Source organism: Erinaceus europaeus, chromosome 15, assembly GCF_950295315.1.
Source record: "Erinaceus europaeus chromosome 15, mEriEur2.1, whole genome shotgun sequence".
NCBI lineage: Eukaryota > Metazoa > Chordata > Mammalia > Eulipotyphla > Erinaceidae > Erinaceus > Erinaceus europaeus.
In genome coordinates, this window is record NC_080176.1 from 64,670,649 (window position 1) to 64,685,863 (window position 15,215).

General features: G+C 40.0%; 1 protein-coding gene across 1 annotated transcript; it reads right to left on the reverse strand.

Annotated features, from left to right (window-relative positions):
• Nucleotides 1–6,622: 6,622 nt before the first annotated feature.
• On the reverse strand, nt 6,623–7,497 carry LOC103107182 (LLP homolog, long-term synaptic facilitation factor). Its single transcript, XM_007515922.3, has one exon. It carries the CDS (start codon nt 7,423–7,425, stop codon nt 7,042–7,044), a length of 384 nt encoding a protein of 127 aa, XP_007515984.1. The 5' UTR covers nt 7,426–7,497; the 3' UTR covers nt 6,623–7,041.
• Between the last annotated feature and the right edge of the window lie 7,718 nt (nt 7,498–15,215).

The following is a 15,215-nucleotide window of genomic DNA, read 5'->3' on the forward strand; positions in this document are numbered from 1 at the left end:
GGCGAGCAGGCGGCGGGGGTCCCGGCTGAAGAGGGTGGGAGGCCTGTCTGGCGAGAGGTTTGCGGGGGGGGGGGGGGAGGGAATTGAGATTTTTATTTTCATTTTCTTCCTTGGCATTGAGAATTTGCTGTGAGTCATTAGGGAACGCCTGCCCCCAGAGTCCTGCTTTTTCAAACGCTTCCTGTCTGAAGCACGATCTTTTAATTTTTTTTTCTTAGTGATTTGCGCGTATGTATTCAGGGGAGAGCGATCACAGCACCACTAAGGTATATCCTGTGTTGACCTCAGGATGTGTAAGGCTTACTGCAGAGCCACTACTCCTACCTAAGCACAATCTTTAGGAGAGGAGAGAGAACTAGAATGCTGGGTATCGAGCTCTGGACGTCATGTTTGAAATCTAACACTTTTTATCCACTGTTCTGCTTCCCAGCCCAGGACCTCATGCTTTTAAGTCCAATGCTGTTGACCACAGTCCAGTTTTGTTTGTTTGTTTGTTTGTTTGTTTGAAAATTTTGATTCCCAAAAGGGGAGCAACTTACATAATTGAACACATATCTATCCACTATCTAGAGCCTATAACCATTAATATTTTCCCATATTGCATAGATCCAAAGGGACAGCAGGAAGAAAAGGGGCAAATGGGGGAGGCTGGGTGGTGCACACCCAATTGAGCACATACATTGCTAAACCAGGGTTCCAGCCTGCACTCCTCACCTGCAGGGGAAAAGAAGTTGTGAAGCAGGTCTGTAGGTGTCTTATCTTTCTCTGTCCTCTTATCTCCCTGTCCCCTCTCAGTTTTTGTCCTGTCAAATCAGAAAAAAAGACAAAAAGGGGGACAGGGTGGGGGGGGGGGATATGACTATCAGGAGTGGTGGGTTTGTAGTGCCAGCACTAAGCCTCAGCAGTAAAAGAAAAAAAAAGTGGGGTAGTGGTAGTGGTTATGGACTTAAAAGCATTGTGAGTTGAGGAACTTGAATAAGATGCAAAGAAAACCTCAAAATAGTAGTTGGGTGGGGTGTCTGGTTTTATTCCAAGTACAGTTAGAAGTAATTAGTAATCTACATTTTTTAGAGTTTTCCAAGGAAAAATCATGTATATTTATGAAGGTGGGCGTGCTCCACAGAGGAACATAAGATGAAGGTGAAGCACAGCATGATATATAAGATGAACGTGCAGCACAGCATGATAGATAAGATGAAGGTGAAGCACAGCATGATATATAAGATGAACGTGCAGCACAGCATGATGGAGCATGTCTTCCAGGGTGTGTACTTCTGTCTGGAGGGCTCCCTAATGCAGCCTCCAAGGACTTGGTGCTTCTGGGGAGGGGCTGACACACCTGCCACACTGCAAGCTCCAAGCCAGTGCTTGCTTTTCCCAAACCCAGAGCTCTACCTCAGTTATACTGGAGAAAATAATGGGTGCAAAACTGCAGAAAGTTTTTGGTTCTTTGATTACACATCAAATCTTTCCTTTTTTTTTTTTTTTTAATTGGGATGGTTTAATGGATAAAGAACAGTTGTTGACACGTGGGTACAATCTTACCCCTACCTGTGACAGGTGTCTGCAAGAGACTCCTACCCCCAGTTTATCTGAAGAGATCTGTATACGTCTGTGTTCATAGCAGCACAATTTCCCCACACTTGGAAACCACCCAGATGCCCAACAAAAGATAAGTAGCTGAGAAAATTGTGCTATACATACACAATAGGGTGCTGCTCAGTTGTTTAAAATAATGAAGTCATCATCTCCTTTGCCTCATCTTGTAGCTTGAAAGAATCATGTTAAATGAGATAAGCCCAAATGAGAACGATAAATACCACATGATCTCATAACTTACCTTTAAAAAAAAAAACAAATGGCAGACCCTAGTGTAATGAACTTCTTGAACACTAACTTCACATTATAATTTTTTTGAATTTTATTTTATTTTTGAGAAAGATGCAGACACACACACACCCCAGAGCACTGCTCAGCTCTGGTTTATGGTGGTGCAGGGGATTGAACCTGGGACTTAGGAGCTTCAGGCATGAGAGTCTGTTTGCATAACCATTATGCTGTCTCCCCCACCCCATATTAGATTTTTTTTTTTTTTTCTTTTAGGAAGGGCAGGCTTCATTGCTTAGATTTTTATCGGCTAGGAAGAAAGAGACAGAGTGAAAGTCACTATGGCTCCAAAGCTTCCCCTAGAACTCTGGCAACTGGGCTCAAACCTGGGTCAGGCACATGACAATGCAACCTCTCTCCTCCCTCCTATGTGAGCTATCTCACTGGGTTTATTCATATTTTTTTTTTAAGGTAAAATATCCTTGTGGTCAAATGTAAGAATCTTAAATTGGTTGAGTTTCATAAGTATCTCAGAGAATTCCTTCATTCCCCTTTTTACTCAACCCATGTCCTGTTCTTCTCACCTATCACAACTGGACCCTCTGGTTTATTCCTTTTCTTCCTTTTTTTTTTAAATTCCCTTTAGTTGCCCTTGTTGTTTTATTGTTGTTGTTATTGATGTTGTTGTTGGATAGGACAGACAGAAATGGACAGAGGAGGGGAAGACAGAGGGGGAGAGGAAGATAGACACCTGCAGACCTGCTTCACCACTTGTGAAGCGACCTCCTGCAGGTGGGGAAACGGGCTTGAACCGGAATCCTCGTGCTGTCCTTGCACTTTGCGCCACGTGCACTTAACCCGTTGTGCTACCGCTTGACTCCCACTTCCTGTTCTTTTAATTTGAGTGAATCCAGGAAATTGATGATTGGTTCAATAATTTTGTTAATTTTTTAATTTTCTTCATTTATTGGATAGAGACAGCCAGAATCGAGAGGGAAAGGGGTGCTAGACAGTGAGAGAGATACCTGCAGCAATGCTTCACTACTTACAAAGCTTCTCCTCTGCAGGTGTGAACTGGGGGCTCAAACCCATGTCCTTGTGCATTGTAATGTGTGCTCACACCAGGTGCACCACCACCCAGCCCCGTGACTGATCTCTGTCTCTGTATCTCTCTCTCTCTCTCACACACACAATGGGCTGTCTGGGGGGAAGCCAGTAGTACACCCAGTTGAATGCACACATATTACCATGTGCAAGGACCCTGGTTTAAGCCCTGGTCCTCCCCTGCAAAGGGGAAGCTTCACAAGTGGTGAAAGCAGAGCTTCAGGTGTCTATCTTTTTCTCTCCCTATCTCCTCATTCCCTTTGTATTTCTTTTTTTTCCCCTCTTGATTTCTTTCTGTTTTTATCCAATAAATAGATGCACTACAAAAAGGAAAAGATTTGAGAATGATCCAGAAAAGGTTGGATTAAATATTGTCTAGAAACGGGTGGCAAGCCTTTGGATATTTTTTTTAAATTTTTTTTAAAACTGCAACTGGGGTAAGGGTGTCTGTACAAGTTGTCTTTGTGTTTAAGAGTGATGACTTTATGCTGCCTTATTGCATCAGTCAGAGTGTCCTTGTCTAATATTGGTGTCTTGTAACATTGTGGGCAAAAGGAGAACAGCATGGCCACACTGGGAGCACTAGGAAAACTTCTGCAGCAGCCAGACCCCTGATGCACATCTGCCATTTCATTTCTCAGCTGTTACTAGGGAAATGTACAACGTGTGATTCTTGGCTCTTTGTACATACAGTTTTCAATGAGGCCTGAAAATCTAGACCAGTATGGGTGAAAAGGGAGGAAGGCATTCCTGAAGGATGAAGTGATGTTTTTTTGTTCCACCAGACTCTCCAGAAAAGAGGTAAGCCTACCCTCAGGTTGGAAGTTTTCATTTTTTTTTTATATTTATTTCCTTTTGTTGCCTTATTGTTGTAGTTATTATTGTTACTGATGTCATCGTTGTTGGATAGGACAGAGAGAAATGGAGAGAAGAGGGGAAGACAGAGAGGGGGAGAGAAAGATAGACACCTGTAGACCTGCTTCACCTCCTGTGAAGCGACTCCCCTGCAGGTGGGGAGCTGGGGGCTCAAACCAAGATCCTTATGCTGGTCCTTGTGCTTTGCGCCATGTGCGTTTAACCCACAGCGCTACCGCCTGACTCCCAGAAGTTTTTATTTTCTGTAACTAGAATATTTCAGTACTGGTTCTTTAGTTGTCTCTGGGGCTTCACCACTCCACGTCTACTTTTTCAGAGTGTTGCAGTACTCCCAGGTGGTGTACCTGAGGCTCAAACATGGGTCATGCTCATGGCAGAGCAGGTGCTGTCGTCCCAGGTGAGCTATCCCACTGGCCCCTCAGTAATGGTTCTTAATGGTGGGTGTGATGTTTTGTTCTGTATGCATTGAACTATGACTGCTCATGCAAATGAAAAAGCTTTCTAGGTGATTTTGGCATATGAAGCTTTAGATAGTAAACAGTCTACCCATATCTCCAAATAGACAATCAGTTTATAGGCTCCTATTCTGTTCCATTCTTCTAGCATTTCTATTCATTTTCTTTCCCAATTTCCACATTAATTATGAAATTTAATAAATAAGTCTTAGACTGTCAGGAGATAGTATAATGGCACCAAGGGTTTCAAGTTCACACTCAGGAAACCAGAACTTAGCAGAGCTCTGGTTAAAACAAAACACATTTTTTAAGGGCTAGGGAGATAGCATAATGGTTATGCAAAAAGATTTTTGTGCTTGAGGGTCCAAAGTCCTAGGTTCAATCCCCTGCACCACCATAAGGCAGAGCCATACAGTGCTGTGGTCTCTCTGTGTGTCTTTCTCATTAAAATAAACAAAATATATATTAAAAAATAAGAAGCCTTGATACTCATTAGGGTAAGTTTCCTTTCCTTCTTAACAAGTATCTTCATCATTGAGCCCTTTCTCCCATGATTTTGTTTTTCAATTAGCTCGTCAGTTTTGACAAAATTGTGTGAGGATTTTTTATTTTTAATCTATACATCAATTTGGGAACAACTGGTAGGTTTGTAGACTTTATTTATTTTCGCCTCCAGGGTTATCACTGGGGCTCTGTGCCTGCACTACGAAGCCACTGCTGCTGTAGCTATTTTTTCCATTTTTTTGGGGGGGGGATATAGGATAAAGATAAATTGAGAGGGATGAGAAGAAAGAGAGAGAGAGAAAGATAGACACCTGCAGACCTGCTTCACCACTTGTGAAGCGACCCCCCTGCAGGTGGGGAACTGGGGACTCAAACTGGGATCCTTGTGCAGGTCTTTATGCGTTGTACTATATGCACTTAATCCCGGACCTGGTTTGTATACTTTGCACCTTGCCTAGGAAATATTTCTCTTGGTTAGTGTTTCATTTATACTTTATGACTCCCACCATGCAGATCTCTTTTTTTATGATTTTTGTTTTCTGAATATTTATTAATGATCATAACCCCAAATTAATTTGTCAATATGCCATGCAAAGACATTCATAAAGAAATACATGTCTCCAAAAAATATGAGACTCACTTAACTTCAAAACATTAATTATAACTATTTATGATAGAAATAGCTCTCCATTGTATTTCAGAAAATCTCTAACCTTGAAAACAACTTGAAGCCCTTATTAGGATACAATTCCTGCTTGTAACTTTGAAGTCTATAACCCTTCTGGCAACTTCTTTTATTTCTTTATTGAGAGATAAATGTTTTACAGTTGAAAGTAAATATAATAGTCTGTACATGCATAACATTTTCCAGTGTTCCACATAACAATATAACCCCTACTAGGTCCTCTGCTATCCTGTTCCAGGACCTGGAACCCACCCCAGAGTCTTTTACTTTGGTGCAATACACCAACTCCACTCCAGGTTCTGCTTAGTGATTTCTCTTCTGATCTTGTTTTTTAACTTCTACCTGTGAGTGAGATCATCCTATATTCATCCTTCTGTTTCTGACTTATTTCACTTAACATGAATTTTTCAAGGTCCATCCAAGATCAGCTGAAAACTGAAATCACCGTTTTTAATAGCTGAGTAGTATTCCATTGTATATATATATACCACAGCTTGATCAGCCATTCATCTGTTGTTGAACACCTGCGTTGCTTCCAGGTTTTGGCTATTAAAATTGTGCTGCTATGAACAAAGGTATACACAGAACTTTTTGGATGGGTGTGTTTGGTTCCTTAGGATATATCCCCAGGAGAGGAATTGCAGGATCATGGGGTAGGTCCATTTCTAGCCTTCTGAGAGTTCTCCAGACTTCTTGCCACAGGGATTGGGCCAATTTACATTCTTAACAGCAGTGCAGGAGGGTTCCTTTGTCCCCACAACCTTTCCAGCATTTGTTGCTGTTACCTTTTCTGATGTATGATCTCAAATTGTGTGCATAGATGCTAATAATTGTTAAATACTCTTGATTGACTGATCCTCTGAGCATTAAGTAATGCCCATCCGTATCTTTTAAATTTTTATTTATTTTAGGGTCTATCGTATCAGATATGAACGTAGCTGTTGTGGTCCATTGGCTTGTATGGTAGTTTTTCATCCTTTCACTTTGAGTCTGTGTTTGTCTTGTTGAGTTAGGTGGGATTCCTGCAGACAACATATGGTTGGGTTGTTTTTTCTCATCCATATTCCTACTATGTGCCTTTTAATAGGTGAATTCAGGCCACTGACATTTATTGATATAGATTGAAGATATTTTAGCACCATTATTGTAGTTTTTTTTTTTTTTCAAAAGCCACACACAAAATTTCTTTTATTAAGAATTATATACAGAATCAAAACTCTAATTGCATAATGTTTATAATATCCAGATATTATATTTTAAAGATACTATGTTTTCTTTAAATTGGAGTTATCTCCAATTTATCAGTATAGCTCTGATAAGTAGTACAGGTACTGAGGACAATTACCACCATATCAATGCTTTGACAGAATTTTAATGTCTGATAAACCCTGAATCTTGGACATCTATACTTTTTATTCCTTAAAGATAATACTGAATTCAAGTTCCAAAAGCAAACTTGAATTATTACTTGAAGGAAAAGGTCATGTTAAAATATGGAAATAAAGTTATCATTTGGTGGGAGCTGGAATCAAAAGCATACATTCTAATGGGAAATCTGTCCCATAGGGTAATTCTCAAGTTTTTAAGAGTCTACCAAGCCAAACCCTTAGCTGCTTTTGCTGCATTTGCTTTGCTTTTGCCTTTCCGTTTCTCTCGTTTTGCCTTCAGCCTTTTTCTTTGTCTCTGGTTCATCCATATGGGGTACTGCCCATGCTGATCCAGAAGGCTCTTTTTGTTTCTCTTAATTTCAGTCTCCATTTTCATGTCACCTTTTTCATCTTCGACTTCACACTGGATTTTCTCTTGACAATTTTTGGGTGCCACCACAGTTGCTATTTCTTGCACGTCTTTCATTAAAACATCAGTATCTACTTTAAGAATACTTTTAAGTCTGCTTAGCTCCCTTGGGGCATTCTTTTTTCTCTTTTCAGCTCGCATTTTCCATTTCCACTTACTCCGTAAGCTTTTAGCCATGTTTTCACCTTAAGAAAAGCTCAAACCCACACAACACACGCCGCTCACGAAGACCGGAAGCCTCCAGACTTCCGTCTTCCGGGCACCCATTATTGTAGTTTTGAGAGTGTTCTGATATATGACATATTTATGGTAGTCTGACTGTTTATAGGAGACCTTTCAGAACTTCTTTCAGGGCAGGATGGATGATGGTTGATTCTTTCAACTGTTGCTTGTCTGAGAAGGTTTTTATACCTCTATCTAGTCTTAATGACAGTCTAGCAGGATATAGTAGTCTTAGTTGAAAGCCTTTCTCATTGAACACCTGATATATATATCTTGCTATTCTCTTCTGCCCTGTGGTGTTTGTGTGGAGAAATCTGCTGCTAATCTTATGGGTTTTCCTCTGTAAGTGATTCTTTGTTTTTCTCTTGCAGCCTTCAGAATCCTTTCTTTATCCTTATTCCTTTTCATTCTCAATATGATGTCTTGGAGTCTAAGTCTCAGTTAATTTTGTTTGGGACCCTTTGGGATCTTGAACCTTTATATCTTTTATTTTCTCTAGACTAGGGAAGTTCTCATCTATTATGTCCTGTGGAATGCTTTCTTCCCCCTCCCCTTCTTCCTCTCATAGGCCTTTAATGCATATATTACTTCTTTTGAAGTCATCCCATATATCTCTGTTGTTTTCAGTATCTCTTAATCTCTTTTGAGACCTCTTCTTTTCCTCTAATTAGCCCTCAATTTTTCTAATTGTTTTCTGCCTCATTTATTCTATTCTCTCTCCTCTTTTGTTTTCTGTAGCTCAGCTATTTTGTTACCCTGTTCTGATACTGTATTAGCTTGTTCAGCTAGTTGTGTTCTTGCTTAGCTAGTTCAGCCTTATTTATTTTAACATTTATTTATATATTAAAAAAATTTATTTATAAAATGGAAACACTGGGCAGAGGGTAGATAGCATAATGGTTATGTGAACAGACTCTCATGCCTGAGGCTCCAAAGTCCCAGGTTCAATCCTCCGCACCACATAAACCAGAGCTGAACAGTGCTCTGGTTAAAAAATAAAATAAAAAGGAAACACTGACAAAACCCGTAGGATAAGTAGGCACAACTCCACACAATTCCCACCAACCAGAACTCTGTTTCAGTTTTCCTAATTACCTAAATATAGTGTTTTCTTTCAGAGTGTCATTTGTTGTTTCCCTATTTCTGATGACATTTCTTTCAAATTCTTTCCTCACCCCTGTGACTAATGCCTCAATTAGTATTTGGATGTTGTCCTCATTTTTATGTGCTTCTACCTTTGGGGGGCTTTTGTCGTGGTTCATTTCTCCAATGTATGTTTTTGGTTTAACCATTGTATATGGTGTGTTATGAGTTCCCTCTCAGTACTTTTCGATCCACTGATCACTCTTGCCTAGATTGACTTGTGTTAAAGTAAGGTACTTAGAGTTCACAGTTGTGCCAAGCGACATTACTTGGCCCTGTGAGTTACCAAGCAAGTCCTGTTGATAGTCTGTGGGTTCTGAGGCAATTATTCACCATGTTCTCAGCAGGAGAACAATGTGGAAAGGCTCCTACTATACAGCCCTACCTCTAGACCACTGAGGTGTAGATCTCCTGAATTTCCTGGTCAGTTATCTGACCTCCAGTGTCAGCACAGGGCCTCCCTGCTGCTGCTTCAACCTCTGATGGGCAGCAGCAATGGAGACTCACAGTTGCATTTGGTGAGTCCTCTCCTCCCTTTAGCAGTCTTTTTGTTGGTAAGAAAAAGTGGAGGTGGCACCTCAACTGGCAAACTGCTGGACTATTGCCAGCTGCTCTGGAGTAGATATGAGCTTTAGTCCCAGGAATCTCTCCTTAGGCTCCTCTCTGTCCACAAGCCACATGTGTTTGCACTCACTGGTGACTTGGTGGGTTCCCAAAATAGTCCTAGTCTTGTCTTGTTGCGGTCTCAGGTGATCTTCTTTGATATTCCTAGTTGACCAGGGACAAGAGAGAAACACAGCTGCTACTACTCTGTAGCCTCACCTCCAGAAGTCTCTCTGATTTTTGATGTTTGTCATATGCAAAGTCATGGATACATTTGTCTCTGGGTTTCTCTGTTCCATTTTTTAAAGGATGGTTTGATTTGAGATTTACTATGAGCAAGGGAGAGAGAAGACCTGAGCACTATTCACCTTAGGCATAAGATGGTGCTGGGGATTGGACTTGGGGCATCAGACAAGTAAGTTGGTGCTCTAACAGGCTATCTCCCTAACCCATTTTGTTCTGTCTTGTCACCAGGGTTGGTGCCTGCAGTTTGAATCCACTGTTCCTGGTAGCTTTTTTTTTTTTTTTTTTTTTGACAGGACAGAGAAAAACTGACAAGGGGATGGGGGATAGGGAGAAGTAGAGGAGGAGGTGAGACACTTGACTGCTTATGAAGCTCCCCCCTGCAGGTGTAACTGAGGGCTTGAACCCAGGTTTTTGCACATGGTAATGGTGAGTTTAACCAGCTGTACCTGCTTGGACCCCCAGGTCCTCTACTCTATCACATTGATATATTAGCTTTTATTCTATACCACTACTGTCTTGTATTTTTAGTGTGTTTTTTTAATTTGATACGATCTAAATTGGTAAGGGAAGGTAGGGAGAGAGATATATCCATCTGTGACACTGCTTTACTCCTCATGAAGCTTTCCTGCTGCCTGTAGGGACTGGGGGCTTGAACTGAGGTCCTTGTGCCTGCACTAAACCAGGTGCACTGCCCCTGGCTTAAATGATCATGATGCATGTTTTAACAGAGGTCCTAGAATGGAGTTTAAGCAAGCATGAAAAATAAACTTTTCAGTCAATGTATAGTTGCAGTTTTAAATTTCATTTAGATTTGGCACATCACTTTATCCAAAAGTATTTCCACAAATTTTATCCACAGCTGAGTGTTTACTACCGTAAACATTTTAAGCGTTTTTTTTTCCTATAAACAAAGGTGTAGTTTACAGATTTGTTCAAAATGGTAAAATAGTTCTTACCAGTATTATTTCTTCTACATTGTTTAAGCTCCCCCTTGCACATGATGTAAACCCCTTCAGAGAGGTGGTCCATTTCAACAGCAAGGCAACATATTTTTATCCAAATCAGGATTATTCTGACAGTATTATTTTATAAAGTAGCTTAAATTGATTTCTGGTTGACCTCCCCTTTACTGCAATTAGAAATTTTCAAAGGAACACAGTCTTTATTTTATTTTTCTTTATATTTATTTATTTACTTTCCCTTTTGTTGCCCTTGTTTTTTATTGTTGTTATTGATGTCATCATTGTTGGATGTCATCATTGTTGGATAGGACAGAGAGAAATGGAGAGAGGAGGGGAAGACAGAGGGGACAGAAAGACACCTGCACACCTGTTTCACGCTTGTGAAGCGATTCCCCCTGCAGGTGGGAAGCCAGGGCCTTGAACTGGGATCCTTACACCGGTTCTTGTGCCATATGCACTTAACCTGCTGCGCTACCACCCGACTCCCTCTAGTGTCTTTTATAATAAGAGAAAAAGTCCTATATTTTATTATTTCTGGCATTAACTTCTAATATTTTTAACTCCAAATCCTCTATGGCACCAAAATGTGTAAAAAAAAAAAAGTTAATTATGACTATTTGCTTCTGCAGTGAATTAATTTGATAACCCAACTGCAGAGAAATATTCTATGAGGGAAAAACAAGATTCTGCCCCATGCTGCCACGTTTTAGCAACAGTTTACTCATCTAGATATTACAATGTTTCTTTAATTTTGGACATCCTTTCTGCCTCAGAAATAGGTCAGATGTGTGAGAATTTACTATATGTAGAAGAAATGGCTTCTAATTTATTTGTTAGTATAATTGCAATGCATTAAGGATCTAAGTAAATATTTGATGACTTGATGAAAGCAGTGTTAATTTTTTGCTAAGTTGCCCAAGCTTCTAGTTTTGCTGTCCTCTTTTACAAAAGTCATAAAATTTAGTACAGGAAAATGAAAGGAAGATACTCTTATTCACATGCTTCTGAAAAGGGGGGAAATAATCTATTCTTTGGGTCTAATTCTCTACCAGGTGAGCATAAAAGTGTACCACAAAGCCACCAGCTCTGCTGGTGCAGGGGAGATATACACACAGGTACTACACATGTCAGCTCCAATAACAATGATTAATGTTCATAACACACATTTCTATGGGTAAATAGGTAGGTCCCATGTAATACTCAAATTGCTTATAAATATTTGATTATTAATTCTTTAAACTGCTGTTCTAATGTTTCAAAAGACAAATCCAAATTCTACCACGATGTTGCACTGAACATTAAAATTCTTCCTACAGTAACACTTACTTCAGAGAAATAGTAAGTCAGTTATCCTAATAATTGCAAAAGGCACATAGTGAGAAAACCGTGAAGTAATCTTTGTGCCGAACTAAGTCACTTTGACTTTATGAAGCTGGAAAATTGAGTTGAACTAACTAAAAAGATGCAGAGAATGGCACTTCCAGAGGCAGGGCTATGAGCAGCAGCAAATCTTTTTCTCTCCTCTCCCGGATCAACTAGGAATACCAAAGGAGACCACCTGGGACTGAAACAAGACAGGACTAGAATGACTATAGGAACCCACCAAATCAGCAGTGAGTTCAAACACGAGTGGCTGGTGACAGAGAGGAGCCTAGGGAGAGATTAAGCGGCTGGTAATAGTCCGGCAGTTGAGATCGCTTTCTCTCCTCTCCCGGATCAACTAGGAATACCAAAGGAGACCACCCGGACCGAAACAAGACAGGACTAGAATGACCACAGGAACCCAGTAAATCACCCGTGAGTACAAACACGCGTGGCTGGTGACAGAGAGGAGAGGGGACTAAGGAGAGATTAAGTGACTGCTAACAGTTCAACAGTTTATCAGTGGAGACACCACCTCCAGTCTGCTCCACAACAAGGGGACAGCTGAAGGGAGGAAAGGACTCCCCAGAGACTCACCAAGTGCAACTCTGAGTCTCCATTGCTACTACCCTCAGAATCTGGAGCAGCAACAGGGAGGGACACCAGGGGACAGAGATCTAACCAGGAAACTCAGGAGAAGACCTATACCTTTGTGGCATAGCTGAGGGGCTATCAAAGTCTCTTTGCATAACCACTGGATTATCTCTGCCACACCCTGCTTTATCTCTTGGTCAGGAGTCAGTGATTAAGCTAAGAAGCCTATTGATAGTTTAAAAGCCCTCAGGCTCCCATAGCCTACAGGGAAGAAAGAAAAAAAGGCTTTTACACCACTGAGCTCCAACTCAAGGATTGAAAAAACTGTTAACTTCCACCACGGTAAACCCTTTAATTAAATTACTTAGACACAAGTCAATCCAGGCAATAGTAGTCAATAATTTGAAAAGTACTGATAAAGGGAACTCATAACATAATATATAAAATGGTTAAAACAACAAGAAAAAATATTGGAGAATCGAACCAGGACAAGAGTCCAGCTAAAAGTCCTCCAGAGGGTGAAGCACAAAACAACGAGTTCAACATCCAAACATTAGCTAAGGAAATAATAACAGGAGTGAGTAAAGAATTTGAAAAAATTGTAATCAGAAATGCAGCAACAACAAATGAGAATATGAAAGAAAATTCTAATAATCTCATGGTTATTAGAGAGCTGAAAGCTGAAATCTCTGAGCTAAGAAGGCAACTGGCTGAACAAGCTAAAACAGTATCAGAGCAGGGCAACAAAATAGATGAACTCCAGAAAGCAGTAGAGGGCAGAGAGAATAGAATCTATGAGGCTGAAGACAGAATTAGCAAGACTGAGGATGAATTAGAGACAACTAAAAAAGAAGTAAGAGATCTCAAAAAGAGATTAAGAGATGCTGAAAACAACAACAGAGTCCTATGGGATGACTTCAAAAGAAACAATATACACATTATTGGCTTACCAGAGGAAGAAAGAGAAGGAAAAGAAGAAAGCATTCTCCAGGCCATAATAGCTGAAAATTTATCTAGTCTAGACAACACCAAAGACATAAAGATTCAAGTAGCCCAGAGGATCCCAAACAGAATTAACCCAGACCTAAAGACACCAAGACATGTCATCCTTAGAATGGAAAGGAATAAGGATAAAGAAAGGATCCTCAGGGCTGCAAGAGAAAAACAAAGAGTCACCTACAAAGGAAAACCCGTAAGATTAGCAGCAGACTTCTCCATACAAACACTACAGGCCAGAAGAGAATGGCAAGATATCTATCGAGTGCTCAATGAGAAAGGCTTTCAGCCAAAAATACTATATCTTGCTAGACTGTCATTCAGACTAGATGGAAGCATCAAAACCTTCTCAGACAAGCAACAGTTGAAGGAAGCAACCATCACCAAGCCTGCCCTGAAAGAAGTTCTGAAAGGTCTCCTATAAACAACCAGACCACCACAAATAGGACATATATCAAAACACTCTAAAACTCTACAAGAATGGCGTTAAAATATCTTCAATCTTTGATATCAATAAATGTCAATGGTCTGAATTCACCTATTAAAAGACACAGAGTAGGAAGATGGATCAGAAAACACAACCCAACAATATGCTGTCTACAGGAAACTCACCTAACTCAACAAGACAAACACAGACTTAAAGTGAAAGGATGGAAAACTATCATACAAGCCAATGGCCCACAAAAAAGGGCAGGAACAGCTATTCTCATATCTGACATGATAGACTTTAAAATAGATAAGATTAAAAAAGATAGGAATGGACACTACTTAATGCTCAGAGGATCAGTCAATCAAGAGGACTTAACAATTATTAACATCTATGCACCCAATGAGAAGCCATCTAAATACATCAAACTTCTACTGAAAGAGCTACAGCAATATATTAACAGTAACACAATCATAGTAGGGGACTTCAACACCCCACTATTTCAACTTGACAGATCATCCAGGAAGAAAATCAGTAAAGACATAAGGGAGCTAAATGAAGAGATAGACAAACTAAAACTATTGGACATTTTCAGAGTCATTCATCCCAAGAAACTGGAATACACATTTTACTCAAATCCACATGGGTCATTCTCAAGGATAGACCATATGTTAGGCCACAAAGACAGCATCAGCCAATTCAAGAGCACTGAAATCATCCCAAGCATCTTCTCAGACCACAGTGGAATTAAACTAACACTTAACAATCAACAAAAGATTAGTAACAGTGCCAAAATGTGGAAGCTCAACAGTACACTTCTTAACAACTTCTGGGTCAAAGAGGAAATCAAGGAAGAAATCAAAATGTTTTGAGAATTCAATGAAAATGAAGACACAAGCTATCAAAATATTTGGGACACAGCTAAGGCAGTACTGAGAGGGAAGTTCATAGCTATACAAGCACACATTAGGAAACAAGAAAAGGCACAAATAAACAGCCTGATTGCACATCTTAAAGACCTAGAAGAACAACAACAAAGGAATGCTAAAGCAACCAGAAGGACAGAAATCACTAAAGTTAGGGCAGAAATAAATAACATTGAGAATAGGAAAACCATACAAAAGATCAATGAAAGTAAATGTTGGTTCTTCGAAAGAGTAAACAAAATCGACAAACCTTTAGCCAGACTCACAAAACAAAAAAGGGAGAGGACCCAAATAAATCGGATAGTAAATGAAAGAGGAGATATCACAATAGACACTGCAGAAATTCAACATATCATGCGAGGCTTCTATGAAAAACTATATGCCACCAAGCTAGAGAACCTGGAAGAAATGGACATTTCCTAGATACCTACCAACTTCCAAAACTAAGTAAAGAGGAAGTAGATAACATGAACAGGCCCATCACAG